The 15,510-nt window shown below is 38.5% G+C and overlaps 1 protein-coding gene across 1 annotated transcript in view; it reads left to right on the forward strand.

The window, feature by feature from the left end:
- The first annotated feature begins 2,432 nt into the window (after positions 1-2,432).
- PPM1E (protein phosphatase, Mg2+/Mn2+ dependent 1E) overlaps positions 2,433-15,510 on the forward strand; it is a 213,353-nt gene continuing 200,275 nt past the window's right edge. The window contains exon 1 of the mRNA XM_038547942.1: positions 2,433-3,070. Coding sequence (XP_038403870.1) covers positions 2,610-3,070 — 461 coding nt within the window. The 5' untranslated portion in view covers positions 2,433-2,609. The remainder of the gene's footprint in view (positions 3,071-15,510) is intronic.

The raw sequence follows: 15,510 nt of genomic DNA on the forward strand, positions 1-15,510 counted from the left end.
TGGAAAATAATGACTAAAAAGATTTCTTGACAATGGCAAAATCATCCTACACAGCTGCTCTGAGATCCCAGCACTGCTGTCAGCAGCCTTCTGGCAAAGGTACTCTGTCAAATGAATGCAATAGGATCCATATTTGTGAAGAAATATCTTTATTAATATAAGCAAACACACCTCTCATTTATAGCAATATAGAGGTGCGGGCTTTTCTTTTACTTTTAGTAGTAATGTTTCCCAACATATAACACTTCCCTTTGATATGTGAGTTGAGTCATAAATTAATGTCACAAATAAATGTCATCTAGATGAGGGAGGTAACTACATTACAAAGTAGGAAGGTGTAGTTTGGTATAAATTGTTATAGTTGACAGCTATGCCACTTGAACTAAATGACATGTCAAATTCTGAGATTTTAAACAGTTATGTTGTTGGAAGGTAAAGCTGTGGACATTTAGGTTTGAGTCTTAAAAGTTTTGTCAATCTTTTCTAGACACACTGAAATGTAAATTAACAGGTGGATTGAAAACAGACAAATGAGAAGTTTAAAGGCTTTCTTGGCATCTCAGAAAAGTTCTAAACTGGCGATTTTTTAAACAAAATATGTATAAATATATTTAGCTTGTCTGGAAACAGATTTATTTATTGGGTCTTTCTATTTACCTTTGAGACAAAAATAAATAGTTATAGAGGACTCATGCATTACTCACTATACACTTTCTATCATGTATTATTTAATCTCGAACTAGGAGAAAGAATGGATGTCTATTTTACATGATGCCATAATGTACATTAGTGAGCTCAACCCACTTAATCTTAAAATAACAGTATCAGGTCAGGGATTTAGAATACAGTATTATATGAAAACAGTTGGCACAGAGACTCCTTCTTCCATTAATAACCAACTAGAAACAGTATTTCAGACCCTACATCTAACTGAAACAATAAATGGAGAGGATGGGGTGGATAATTTGTGAACATGTTTTTCCAAGTAGAGAAAGAATCACTATGTTTTTGCTGAATTATATGTTGCCATGGACATGGCAGTATGCAGTAATGATGCTATCATCTATACAGCTGTATAACAACACAGCTTCTCCCTCTCCCACCCCCCTCAGTAAGGCTTGAAAATAATAGGTTTGTGTGTAGTTTGGTAAGAAAATTAGGATCATTTAAAGTTGTTTCAGTTTCAACCTAAGAAAGAAAGAAAAGAAGCTCGAGGGATGGGGAAGAAGAGCAAAGAAAATGTACAAACAGGACATATTATGTATAAGGTATAATATGTATTATGCAGAGACTACGGAGGGGTGTCTTGGAATGCTAGAAAACGAATGGCTTTGCAGTAAAAAGACTTGAATTTTAGTCTTTGTTGCATCATTTGTGTGTGACCTTGAGCAAAGTCACCATGTCTTTATGGCACAGTTTTCACATCTATAAAATGGAATCATAATGATAATGATGTCTTCTACCTTGAGGTGTTATTGTAAGAATTAAAGGTATAAAAACAACTTGTAAACTATAAAGCCCTAAAAACAAGTCTTTATAGACATATTGCAGTGTTGAGTCTCGAGAAACAACGAAGAGTAAAGGAAAAAGGTTCTAGAATGCTTTGAAGGCTGACAATCTGGGTTCTAATTACCATGACACAGCTAGTAGCTTTGAAACCTTGAAGTAGGTAAAGTACTTAATATTAATTTTGTTTCCTATTTTTGAAAAATGAGGATAGGGATGCCTGGGTGGCTCAACGGTTGAGTGTCTGCCTTCTGCCCAGGGCGTGATCCTGGGGCCCCGGGATCGAGTCCCGCGTGGGGCTCCCTGCATGGAACCTGCTTCTCCCTCTGCCTGTGTCTCTGACTCTCTCTCTCTCTCTCTATCTCTCATGAATAAATAAATAAAATCTTAAAAAAAAAAGAAAAATAAGGATAACAGCACTTTCTTCATTTTATCAAATGAGAGAATATATGCAAAGGAACCTACTACTTGACAGGTGTTTGATGTCCCCTTTCCCCCAAACTACTTATTAGAGTCATCAACAACAAAAGGTGTTTGAACAGATACCTACGCAAAGGCAAGGCAGGGATAGATAAGGAAAACTGAGGTAAATCCAATCCAAATGAGAACCAACAGCTAGACTTGGAGATGTCTTAGTTCACTCTTACCCACTTGAGGCTAGGGTATCCATACAAAAAAGATATGCAGAGTTGGAGAGCGGGCGAGTCGAGTGTCCTTTCGACTCCGCGGGCTCGACGGGAGGGACCCTGAAATTCTTAATTAGAGCCGGTTGCCATGGCGACAGTCTCTAGGCAGCGTGGGCTGAGCTCTGCGGAGGGCTGGCGGGTGGGCCGCCGCTGGACCCTGCGCGCGCGCCCGCCACCAACTTTCCCTCCAGACCAGAGGGGGGCGGCGCGCTCCGCCCCCGCCCCCGGGCCGCGCACGTCCGCGCTCGGCGGCGCGCACGCCTGCGGGAGCCCTCTCCAGGCAACCTAGTGCTGATCGCTCGTGCCGGTGCGGCCGTTCACAGCCTTTGCGGGAGCTCGAGGCTCGAGAGCAGCCCCCTCCCCTTCCTGGACTTCCCCCCCACCCACTTCCCGGTCGGCCCTGGGGCATGAGCAACGATGGCCGGCTGCAGCCCTGAGGAGAAAACTTACCGGCGCTTTCTGGAGCTATTTCTGGGCGAGTTTCGCGGACCGTGCGGTGGCGGCGAGCCCGAGCCGGAACCCGAACCCGAGTCGGAGCCCGAGCCCGAACTGGTCGCGGCTGAGGCGGCCGAGGCTTCGGTCGAGGACCCCGGGGAGGAGGCGGCCACCGTAGCCGCGACAGAGGAGGGGGAGCAAGAGCACGAACAAGACCCCGAGCCCGAGGAGGAGGCGGTGGAGGAAGAGGCGGCGGCGGCGGCGGAGGGCGAGGAGGAGGAGGAGGCGGCGGCAGCCCGGGGTCAGTCGGCCGTGCCGCCGGCGCCGCCGCAGCCCCAGCTGCCGCCGCTGCCCCCGCTCCCGCGGCCGCTGTCGGAGCGCATCACCCGCGAGGAGGTGGAGGGCGAGAGCCTGGACCTGTGCCTGCAGCAGCTCTACAAATAGTTAAGTAGCGGGGCTTGGCTGGGGGTGGGCCCGCGGCTCTCTCGGCCCCTCAACCGCTCTCTTTCCCTCTCTTCACCCCCTCACCCGCGCCTCGCGCCTTCGGAAGCGCCCCAGCTGCTCCGACTCCGGCGGTCGCTGCGAGCAGCCCACGCCCGCCTCGGCCCCCGCGCCTCCTGCCTGACCGGGGAGCCGCCCCCGGCGCCCTCCCGCCGGCCCGGCCCCTTCGTGCCGCTGCACCTCCGTCACCCACTTCTTGCCTCACTTGACAAATACCCTTTTCCCTTCGTGCTTCGGAAGGTCCTTTCTTCCAGTCTTACGGGCTCGCTCTTCTTGCCAGCTCCTTTCTTTCTCTTGGAGGTTTTCCTCCCACCCGGGTCTGTCTTTTCCCAGCCTGAGTCCCCTGTTGTCTAGCGGCGGAGGGACGCGGCTCCTTTCTAGGCTGAGCTGCGAGGTGCCTCCTGCGTAACCGCAACCACAGTGATGGTAATACCGGCCTAATAGCCACAGGAGGAGACACAGGAGTAGATTTTCCTTCAGCTTATCCATGGATGGCTTAATCCACGGAAGCCGAGTATCTTAAAGACATTTGATAACTCATAATTGAGGGAGGTCGGAAGGAATTGAGAAGGAAGGGTAATAAGCACATTTTTTACGAGCGAGTCTTCAGGTGAAAGACAGTCCTAATTCGTTAAAGTGGAAAAGTCAGGCTGGTTTGATAAAATTGCAATTAGGTGCAGTATTTTCAGTCCATTAAGTAGATGGGGTAGGGGAGAGAAAGCAGATGGCTTAGCTACACAGATGAAAGTCTAAAATAGAAAGGTCAAGGCTTTGCCTTTCATTCCAGTTCGGGTTTTTATGGGCTTGAAATAGAAACGGTTTACAATTGCTTTTCTTTCTAAATGGAATTGTTCTGAAATGACAGGAGAATACTGACAAGTCTCTCAAAACATTGGTAAACCTGAGTCTCCTGACATTTTGCTAGTAGTTGCATTGAAAGATGTTACTCTGGCCCCCTCGCACCCCAAAAGTTTACTGCTGCAAGACTCACTGCAATTAAGTTCAAAGTCTAAAACTTAAAAGAAGGGCCTAGAAAGTAAATGTCAGGTCTTCATCCAACCTAACAGGCACCTGATCAAATCATTCTTCCTGTTAAAGCAGAAGCTTATCAATAGGGGAAAGGCATTTGACCTAACTGCTGGAGAGGTGGATTGTGTTGATGTTGTACACTTTATAAGCTATTTAAAATTTAATTTTGAAATATTATCCGATTACCAAAGTAATAATGCTTTCTGGGAAATACAAAATAAATAAAATGGCGTGTAATACCACCACCAGGGATAAACAGTATTAACATTTTCAAGTTATTTCTTCCTGGTGTTTGTAAACTGTCAGAGAAAAGGGCATATGAAACGTCATTTTTAAACACTAAATAAAGACACTTAAAACTTCCTGCTTAAAATAAATTGGAAATACTTGCCAAAGTGGAGGAATTTATCTCAGCCTCAGACTAATTCTATTTTGGCAGTTCTTACCTTTACAAATGCAGTGTCAGTATTAAAGAAATACATTTAAACATTAGAGAAGGTCCCTCAAAAAGAGAGTCATTAGATTAGAACAGCAACGGTCATTTGCCATTCAAGCAGTTTTTTTTTTTTTAAATGAAATCTATATGAAGATGATAAGATGGTAAGTAGATATGTTTTTCCATATGGAAAGAAAGCAAGATTAATTTCAGTATGCATAAAATTAGAAAAATTATTCAAATGATAAAATGGCCATTTGAGAACAGAAGTTTGGATTTGAAGTAAAACTAGCAAAGTTAGAAAATATTATTTCACCATAAATCAGAGATTTCATCATTTTTACTGTGTTTTGTGCAAAAAGCTATTAACCTATTTTTATTCAGATATAAAATGGCTGGCTTGTTTATATAAAGTATCTTCAAGATCCTTTACAGATTAAGAAAAGCAAAAAAAGCCCCTCATTGTGTAAAAGATATACTTTTAAATTAACAATTATTTTTTATTTATAAAAGAAAATCATATCAGTCACAGTCCATATTGGAAGACACTGTAGAGGTAGATCAGTTTTCTGTCTAAGCACTTTATTTTACAGATGATAAAAGTGGTTCTAAATTTAGAAATGACAATTTTTATACAAGTAATTCTGACATTTCTCAAAATAATCTCTGAACTGCAAACCCCTATATATTTGAAATTGTGGTTCCTCAAATTTCTTAGGAAATATTTTGAAGTAATTCTGATTAGATATATGTTGAAATTGCTTGTTTGGGGAAAGTGATTTTTTTTTTCCCAAAATATTTTCTCAAATACCAATCATTATTTTGGGAATTTGTAATATACTTTGAAAGCTCTGTCATGCTTGTCAAATGTTGCTGAAATTCTTAAATAGAGCTACCTGAACTATATATTCACCAATTTGGTAGTTGGGATTAGGATAAGAAGAAAATAAGACTGCATTTAATACCAGTTTTATAAGTCTCTAGTGTGTGTTTTCTGTCAGGATTTTAGAAATATATTTAGCTGCTAAACAGACTGAGATTCTCTGAAGTAAAGAAATAAAGGTGCTTATCTTCTCATTGTTTTATGTATACACTGAAAATTAAAACATAGTGAATGGTTTTCTCAATATGTTGCTTCTCAAGAATTTTAGAATAGGAACAGCAGATGTATTTAACATTCTTCATTTTGGTAAACTCAAAGTTGAGACTAACTTGGGATAAGCAATTACTTAAGTAAAGGATCAAGGTTTCAGTAGACAAAATATAGTTATAATTAGCAACTTAACAATTTTTCAGAGTAGTAATTGGGATAAAATTTTTGCCTTCAAAATGGGGAATACTTAGATATTTCTCTACCAGATAAAAGCAACATGTAACATTTTGAAAGAATAAGAACAACAATTTGAAAATAGCAAAAATCTCATTAGTTGAGAAGGACTTCAGTTATGGGTTATAAATACCTTCTTAAGGATCATTAAAATTTTTTTTTCAGTTTATCGAACCCTAAGAATCAATAATAAACACATATAATATTTTAGAACTGTTTTTACTGGTCTGTTGTCAATTAAAAAGTCCAATGGTTTAGAACCTTTAGCTGCTAGTATAAAAGTATCTGTTTTACTTTATGCTTAAATGTCCCCCAAGAGATTAAAATAAATATTTTCTAGTGACATAGTATTAGGATTTCTGAGGTTAATAAGAGAATGTCTTTGAAAAGGTGGAAATGAGATATTTTATAGCTTTGAAATAATTTGCAAATAAAAGCTTCTAACTGATCTTATAGCAGATGTGACTTTTAGGCTACATGGCATAGGTTACATGGGTCAATACTGTGTATTTTGTCTACACTATATTGGGGATAAATCTACTTGTTTTAATCCAGAAGAAACACATACTTTTTCTTTACTAGTCTTTACTAGAGCTATATGTCATTACATTTTTAGAATAATTGTTTCCTCAGTTATTCATTTAGTCTTGGTTGGACTTCTTTTTTTTTTTTAAGATTTATTTATTCATGAGAGACAGACTGAGAGAGAGGCAGAGACAGGCAGAGGGAGAAAGAGGCTCCTCTCAGGGAGCCTGATGCGGGACTTGATCTTGGATCCTGGGATTACAGCCTGAGCCGAAGGCAGGCACCCAACCGCTGAGCCACCCAGGAGTCCCTTGGTTGGACTTGTTGATGGGGAGCCAGATATTCCAGCAGCCTGGTGAAGTTAAATAGTTCCAGATAATAATGAGGGGTGGGAGGCACTTTTAAAATATCTTGGAAAAGAAAATCTTTAGTTTTAGACACTAATAATTCAGTTATATTGAATTACGTGAATCATAAATTTGAGATAGGCCAGAAAAGAATTACAACTTTATCTCATTTTTACATATATAAATAGAAAAATAAATGGATGCAAGTTTTATATAAAACTACACCTTTTTTCTTGTTAAGAAGTAGTGTTCACTATAAGAAGTGGAGAAAGTTTTCATGAGCAAAAAGAAAAATTTCAAGCATTCATTGTTAACCATAGTTTTCAGGTTTTATTCCTGTCTCTCAGGCTGCTGCTTTTCTGTGAGTTCTGACTATACTTTAATATTGTTGTTTGGTCCTTAGCCTTTTCAACTCTGGTGACTTGCTTGTAGTCAATATCAATTTCTCCTATGAGTTTGGTTATTTGTTATAATGCTAATGGTTCCCACTGCTGTCTCTGTCTCAGGTTTGACTGCTAGTGGAACAGTTCTACCTAAATATCTAAAAGGCTTCTCAAACTGTTCAATACCTAATTCAATCCTCTGTCTCCCCCAAAATAAAACTAAAACCTGATTCTTTTTCTGGTGGATCCATTCCTGATTTCTCTTTGTCTCACCCCTCATGTTCTATCAATTTTGCCTTGTAATTATCTCATAGATAGCTCTCTCTCAATTCCTGCTGTCATTGTCATCTTTTGCCAGTCTTACTCTTCTCCAATATATTCTTCCCAGTATAGCCAAAGTGATTCCTCCAGAATCTAGATTATGTGGATTGTCTAATTGTCACCTACTGCTTAAACATTTTTACTCTTTTCCCAAAGTTAGCCAAACTGCGAGGCTAAAGGCACAGTCCTGCAGACTACCAAGTCTGTCCAAGACTTCTGATCCCAGCTGCAAGGAGTTAGGGTCCAACTACAAAGAGGGAAGAGTCCACACAAGACCACCCTCACTTCTGACATCAACTGTAAGTTTAGGAGTATCTCAAAACCACCCTCAGATTTGATAATTCACTAGAAAGACTCACAGAAATCCCTGAAGACTTCTACTAATGGATATTGTTCATTATAGGGAAAAGATACAAATTTGAACCAGCCAAAAAGATGACCTGCATGGGCACAGTTTAGGGAGTTCAAATGTTCTTTCATTGTCTTCAGCATTGAAGATGATACTCTCCTCCCCAGGATTGATGTGTGGTAATACACATAGAGTATTCCAGCGCAAGAAGCTCACCTGAGCTTCAGTGTCCAGAGTTTTTATTGAGACTTATTGATTGATTGGCTGAACTGGAGGTCAGGCTGATACCATGTGGTCCAAGGGGCTCACTATAAATAACAATGACATACCTATCACTCCAGAAATTCCAGGGTTTAGAGGTTACCTCCCAGAAGCCAAGAACAAAGACCAGACTTTTCTTTGAGCAAGGCCAAATTCTTTATTATATACCTTCATTTCTTACTCTCCATTGCCCTTCAGATAAAATCCAAAGAAGGCTTTATAATCTTACCCGTCCATCATCTCTGAATCACTGAGTACCTATTTCTTTTTTCTTTTCTTTTCTTTTCTTTTTTTTCTTTTCTTTTCTTTTCTTTTCTTTTGTTTCTTTTCTTTCTTTCCTTTTTACTGAGCACCTATTTCATTCTACCTCTATAGCTCTAGAAACTACACTTTAGCTATTTTAGATTGCTAATATACTAGTTTGAATGTGCTGTTTGATTTTACCTCTGCATCTTTGCATATGACAACAGTATTCCTTCTGCTTAGAATACCATGCTCCCTTACCCTAGTGTGCTTGATCTAGTCCCTTACCCATTCTTTAGGTCTTCATTTAACAACACTTTGTTCACCATACCCGCAGTCATGAGTTAAATCTTTCTTCCATTTGCCTCTCTAGAATACCCAGTGATTATTCTTTTTGTAGCATGTCTTTTACTAGAGCAGTGGTCTTCAAAATGAGGTATACCCAAAATAATCCATTGGAGAGAAAGAATAAAATATTAAATCTATTTGCATACAAAATATATATAATATGAAATTGTATACAGATTATGAAATTAAGTGTTATTAGTGTATGTTGTATTGATTGAGGTTGGCAGTTCTGTGTGACAACTGATTTCATGTCAAGCATGGTAAATGAGGTATACTGATGAAATATAAGTTTCACAGGTTAGAAGAGTCAACAGTGTGCCCTCCCTCCAATTTTCAGAACATTATGATGTATTGCAGTTTACCTGCACTGATTATACGGACTTCTTGATTATATTTCCTGGTTTTAATAAGATGGGTATTTGGCTTTAAAAATTCTTGCAAAGAAATCTTGGGTTGACTATAATACTTAGAAGCATAAGAAACAGCAACACTTGAGAGCCTATGTTTGTCCCATACTTAGTTACATTAAATTTTTTTATTTTTTATTTTTTGTTTTTTCCCCACCTCTACATTAGACTTAAAAAAAATTTATTTATTCATGAGAGACACAGAGAGAGAGGCAGAGACACAGGCAGAGGGAGAAGCAGGCTCCATGCAGGGAGCCCCACACGGGACTCGATCCCGGGTCCCCAGCATCACACCCCAGGCTGAAGGTGGCGCTAAACCACTGAGCCACCGGGCTGCCCCTACATTAGACTTTTTAAAAAAGATAATACAATTCTATCTGATTAGAAATCAACAAAAATGGGTTTATTAAGTAGACTATGTGAAATAGTGAAATGCAGATTACTCAAAGAAATACCAAAATATTACTGATGAGGGGTGCCTGGCTGGCTCAGTCAGTAGAGCATGCGACTCTTAATCTCAGGGTCATGAATCTCAGGGTCATGAGTTCAAGTCCTATGTTGGACATGGAGCTTATTTTTTAAAAAAAGAAAATAGAAAAAAAAAGAAAGATTACTTCTGAGAGTTGAGTGTGTGCAAATGTGCAGATATGTATGCATGAGTGTGTACGTATGTAATTTATCTGTGTGCATATACATACATACATGCATGTGTATGTGTGTGTATATATGCATGCCTGGTGCTCCAAATATTTTGGTAGGGTGCCTGAGCAAGTGTTTGGAGGCAGTTGGGTTATTAGCTACATGTTAGATTATTAGCTACATGTTTGCCATCATATTCCTAAGTTGATAATGAGAGGTACCATATATGACACAAAGAGTATTTGCTGATCCAATGAATGAGCTGAGATTTTAAAAAAGATGGTTCTAAAAATAAATACATATATAAATATAGTTCTTAGTATTTTAAACTGCTTTTAAAAAGTTAGCAAAAATTTTTTTTAAACTTAGTGAATTTTACTATGTTAAAACTTTTTATTATAGAGAAAACTTTTTAAAAAGATTTTATTTATTTGACACAGAGAGTGCACAAGGTGGGTGGGGGGAGCTGTAGGCAGAGGGAGAGGGAGAAGTAGGCTTGATCCCACTACTTTGGGATCATAACCTGAGCTGAAGGCAGAGATGCTTAACTCACTGAACCACCCAGGCACCCTATTACAGAAAAGTTAAAGTATATAAAAAAATAAAATAGTCCACTTATCATCCAGCCTTAGCAATGATCAATGTGTGGCCATCTTGTTTCATCCTTACCTCCAGACATCTCACCCTACCTCCCATTATATCCTATGTAATTTAAAAATGAATACTCAGTAATTTAATCACAATTCTGTTGGACATTCTAGGTGTTACCAGTTTTGGGTTACTCTAAGAATAGTGTGATGTTGATAATTTGAGCATACCTTTATTTTCCTTAGAGTATGTATTTCTGGTGTTGGGACTATGTTAAAAGATATTTAAGTATTTAAGGCTTTTGATACATAATTTTAAAATGTCCTCTAACAAGTTAATTTACCCTCTAAGCAGATGTATACATAAAAAAGATTTTTGGGGACAGCCCGGGTGGCTCAGTGCCGCCTTCAGCCCAGGGTGTGATCCTGGAGACTTGGGATCAAGTCACATGTTGGGCTCCCTGCATGGAGCCTGCTTCTCCCTCTGCCTGTATCTTTCTCTCTCTCTCTCTCTCTCTCTCTCTGTCTCTCATGAATAAATAAATAAAAATCTTTAAAAAAAAGATTTTTGGTATTATGAAATAATTTAAACATTTACAAAATAAAATAATAAAGCAAAATATCCATATACTCATTATCCAGTTTCTTTTTTTAATTTTTAAAATTTTATTTATTTCATTATCCAGTTTCAACAAATTATGGTTATTAGGAATATTTTAAGGAAATAAAAAATTTTGTATGGAATTGAAAACTTTGTTTTCGCTCTCTTCTCTGAACCCATTCCCTTTTTCTTCCGTCTGGGAATTCTTGGAATGTATCCTCTGTTCTGTATTTTTGTATTTTTGCTCCATGCATTTGTATGTCTGAATATATGGTGGGCTTTTTAACTTGTTTTTGGTTTTGTAACTAGCTATCTTGAAAATTTTCATGTTGATACAGAGATCTAGTTTTTTTTTTCTTTTTTTTCATTTTAGGTACTATGTAGCATTCCATTGTCCGATTGTACTATGACTTATTTATCCAATCTATTGACAGACGTGGGTTATTTCTAATATTTGTGTATTATACACTATATTAGTTTAATGCTGGCTGCTCAAATGGGTAAATCCTGAAATCTCAAAGCTTCACACGGTGTTAATTTCTTGCTCACAGAGTAACTTTCAGTGGAGAAGAAAGGACTGCGTTCTAGAGTGATTAAGGGACCCTGGCTAATAGAGGGTATGTCACCTTCAACCTGTGGTTTCCAAGGTTGCTTTATGCATCAACATCCATCCAGCAAAAGAGTGGAGAATGGTATTGGAGTTTTTTAGGAGCCAGTCTTGAGAAGGGGCAAATATAATTCTTTTCACTTTCCATTCACTAGAGTGTAACTCACGTTGGCACCATCTCAGGTCCACATTTCACAGCAAACAGGACCGAGAACAACTCTATACTTATGGAAAAAAGAACACAAAACTTTGGTGGAGAAGCTGGCATTGTCTGCCCTTCAAATAATTCTATAATTTGGATATGTCTCCTTGTGCATATTCATAGAATTCTTGGGTACATACCTAAAAGGGGAATTGTCAGATTGAAATTACATACACTTTTACTTTGTTAGATATTGCCAAATTACTTTGTCCAACTGCTTTGTATGAGATGTTTGGTTTGTCCGTATTTTCACTCTTTGAACAGCCATAGTAGTCATCTGTGTGCCATTAATGTCACTGAAGTATGATAGAAAGATACTACTTATAGTTGATTGGGATCTTGATATAGGGCATTTTGGAAGAGGACACCTGCCTAAAAGTCTAGACCAATGCTTTCCAGTAATAACTGAACCACATATATAATTGAAAATTTTCTGTTAAACACATGTTAAAAATTGAAGAGATAGGTGAATTTAGTTTGAGTAATTTATTTAACCCGATATATCCAAATATTATATATTGAAATATATTACTATTTAAACATGTAATCAATATTAAAATATTATTGAGTTATTTTAATTTTTTATACCAAGTTTTCAAAATCTTATGTATCTTTTATACTTATAGTACATCTCACTATGGAATATCACACTTCAAATACTTTAGTGGCCACGTGAGTCTCGTGGCCACTATATTGAATGGTGCACATTTGGATGTAATAACAAAAACTAATTCTTGGGATGCCTAGGTGGCTCAGTGGTTGAGCATCTGCCTTTGGCTCAGGGTGTGATCCCAAGGTCTGGGGATCAAGTCTCACTTCAGGCTCCCTGCGTGGAGCCTGCTTCTCCCTCTGCCTATGTCTCTGCCTCTCTCTCTCTGTGTCTCTCATGAATAAATAAATAAAATCTTTAAAAAACAAAAACTAATTCTATTACATGTATCTGACATTGAATTTCAAAGTCATATTTAAATGGGTTCTCTAATCATCAAACACATCTTTATTTAGTCTTTGGAAGAATAACAAGCTGAACTTATTTTTCCTGCATTTCTTTCTATGACGAGAATAATTTGGTTTAGATTTAAATTATCAAATTGTTAAGTTGTCACAGAGTATACAGGGTAATAGTTTTCTATTAGTTTTCTGTTGTTGTGTAATGTGTTACCAAAACTCAGTGGTTTAAAACCACTATAGTGGTTTAAAACACCTATTATTATCTTAACAGTTCTGTAGATCATAAGTCCAGGAATATTCAGCTAGGTTCTCTGCTTAAGGTCTCAAGTCAAGACCAAAGTGTTGGCCAGACTGCAATTATCTGGAGGCTCAGGGGAGACTCCACTTCCCAAGACTGTATAGATTGTTAACAGAATCTAGATCCTCATAAAACATCTGAGGTTCTTATGTCCTTGCTGGGTGTCAGGTGATTACTATTACTATTATTACATAATCAGCTGTCAGGGCTGATTATTATTCTTAGAAGCCATCCATATTCCTTCTCACATGGCCCTCTTCATCTTCAAACCACTAATGGCATATCAAGTCCTTCTTATGCTTCAAACTTCCCTGGCTTCTCTTGCTGCCAGCCAGAGAAAATTCTCTGCTTTTTAGGATCAGGTCCACTGAAATAATCTCCCCCCTTTTTTTTTAAATAAGATTTTATTTATTTATTCGTGAGAGACAGAGAGAGAGGCAGAGACATAGGCAGAGGGAGGAAACAGGCTCCCCGCAAGGAGCCTGATGTGGGACTTGATCCTGGGACTCTGGGATCACACCAAGTCGACCACACTCAACCGCTGATCCACCCAGGCGTCCCAGTCTCCCTATTTTAAGATCAACTTGTCGTATAACACAATCACAGCAGTGATATTTCATTAGTATCCACAGATTTTAACAGTTAGAGTGGGGCATCTTGGGTATCTTTGGGGGACTGTTTTAGATGGGGGACTGCATTTTAATTATTTCATTTAATGGCCTTTTAAATCTTCTAAATGAAAGCAAAATACTTGACCAATTTCTTTTTGTCTCCATTTGGACAGGCCTGGTTAAGTTTTCATCAGCTCTTCCTTAGCTGGCTGGAGCATTACTCTAAACTGCTATTTCTCCTTCCACATTTCCCTCCTCCCTCTGATAGTTTTCCATACAGCAATTGTCTGGCCTCATCTTGACTCACATCTGCTTGTACTCAGTTATTATGTTTCAATCACAGTGGTCTTAATTTAGTTCCAGAATCTGCCATACTCTGTCTTAAGGACCTTTGTACTTTTGGTTTTTTGCCCAGGAAACTTTTCTCCTTCTCTCCCAACTATCCAACTCAACCAGTAGGCTTAAAGTATCTCTTCCTCATAGAGCTGTTTCCTTACCTGTGGTCTAAATTAAGTCTTACTTTTGGTTTTCATAACATCCTTTACTTTTTCTTCATATCTGTTTACTACTACAATTTAATCCCATATGTATGCATGCATTAGTTATTTAATGTGTCTTCTCCAGACTGAGGGCAACAGATAAAGAATGTTTTATTGCTCTTTGTGTATTCAGCATCTAGTGCAAGTCTTGGCCCATGGTAGGCAGTTATTTGTTGAATAAATAAATGAATGGTCAACGTTTTCTCTGCTTAATCTACCAGATCATTTCCTTTCCAGATTTGTATAGTCCTATTCTCATTCCCTTCTTTCTCTTTGCTATTATTTTCTTTGTCTCTCCTTTGAATTACAGAAGAGTTTGGCTTCATAATTTGTTATTTTTGGTATATTTGTTAACATTTTCAACTAGCTGCAGAAATATATTTACAGTTCTCATTAACATTCCACAACTTTGTAAATGAGTGTTTTCAGGGACTAGGGGTACCTGGGTGGCTAAATTGGTTAAGTGTCTGCCTTGGGTTCAGGTCATAATCCTGGAATCCTGGGATCTATCCCCACATTGGGCTCCCTGCTCAGCAGGGCGTCTGCTTTTCCCTCTGCCCCTCACCCATTCAGGTTCTTTCTCTCTCTCTCTCTCTCTCTCTCTCTCTCTCTCAGATAAATAAAATCTTTAAAAAAATTCAGGGATTTAAAGGAGTTTTCACATCAGTTATTTGAGAATATTGTAAACAATGACAAGTTTGAAGAAGAATACTGTATAGAGAGTAATGAGCCAGTTAAAAGATTGATAGTATTCTTAATTCCTTGTGTATATCTTCACTGAAGACTTAACCTTCTGGTATATAGGTCTGAGGAAGACCAGGCCCATTACTTCTTATCTTCATTTAAGTCATCAAAGAAAAAGAAAGACCAATCTGCTGGTTAGAAAATATCAAACATAATTTTTTTCCTGGTGACTTGATGCCATAATGATGTATAAAATTCCCAGAGAAATATATTTTTTTTTAATTTTTTATTTATTTATGATAGTCACAGAGAGAGAGAGAGAGAGAGGCAGAGACACAGGCAGAGGGAGAAGCAGGCTCCATGCACCGGGAGCCTGACGTGGGATTCGATCCTGGGTCTCCAGGATCGCGCCCTGGGCCAAAGGCAGGCGCTAAACCACTGCGCCACCCAGGGATCCCATAATTCCCAGAGAAATATTATAGTTCTTGTCTGGTATGGATTTGAAGTATTTGTGTATTATATATATATATATATATATATATATGTAGTTTTTATAAAATTGTGTTTGAAGTATGTAATACATAAAATTATTTCTTAGGCCAAATTTCTAGAGGACAAGAATCATGTGAACATATTCTTATTGAACCTAGCAAGTTATTACATAAATATGGAGGGACAGTTGTTCAA

Source organism: Canis lupus, chromosome 9 (genome assembly GCF_011100685.1).
Source record: "Canis lupus familiaris isolate Mischka breed German Shepherd chromosome 9, alternate assembly UU_Cfam_GSD_1.0, whole genome shotgun sequence".
Taxonomy (NCBI): Eukaryota; Metazoa; Chordata; class Mammalia; order Carnivora; family Canidae; genus Canis; species Canis lupus.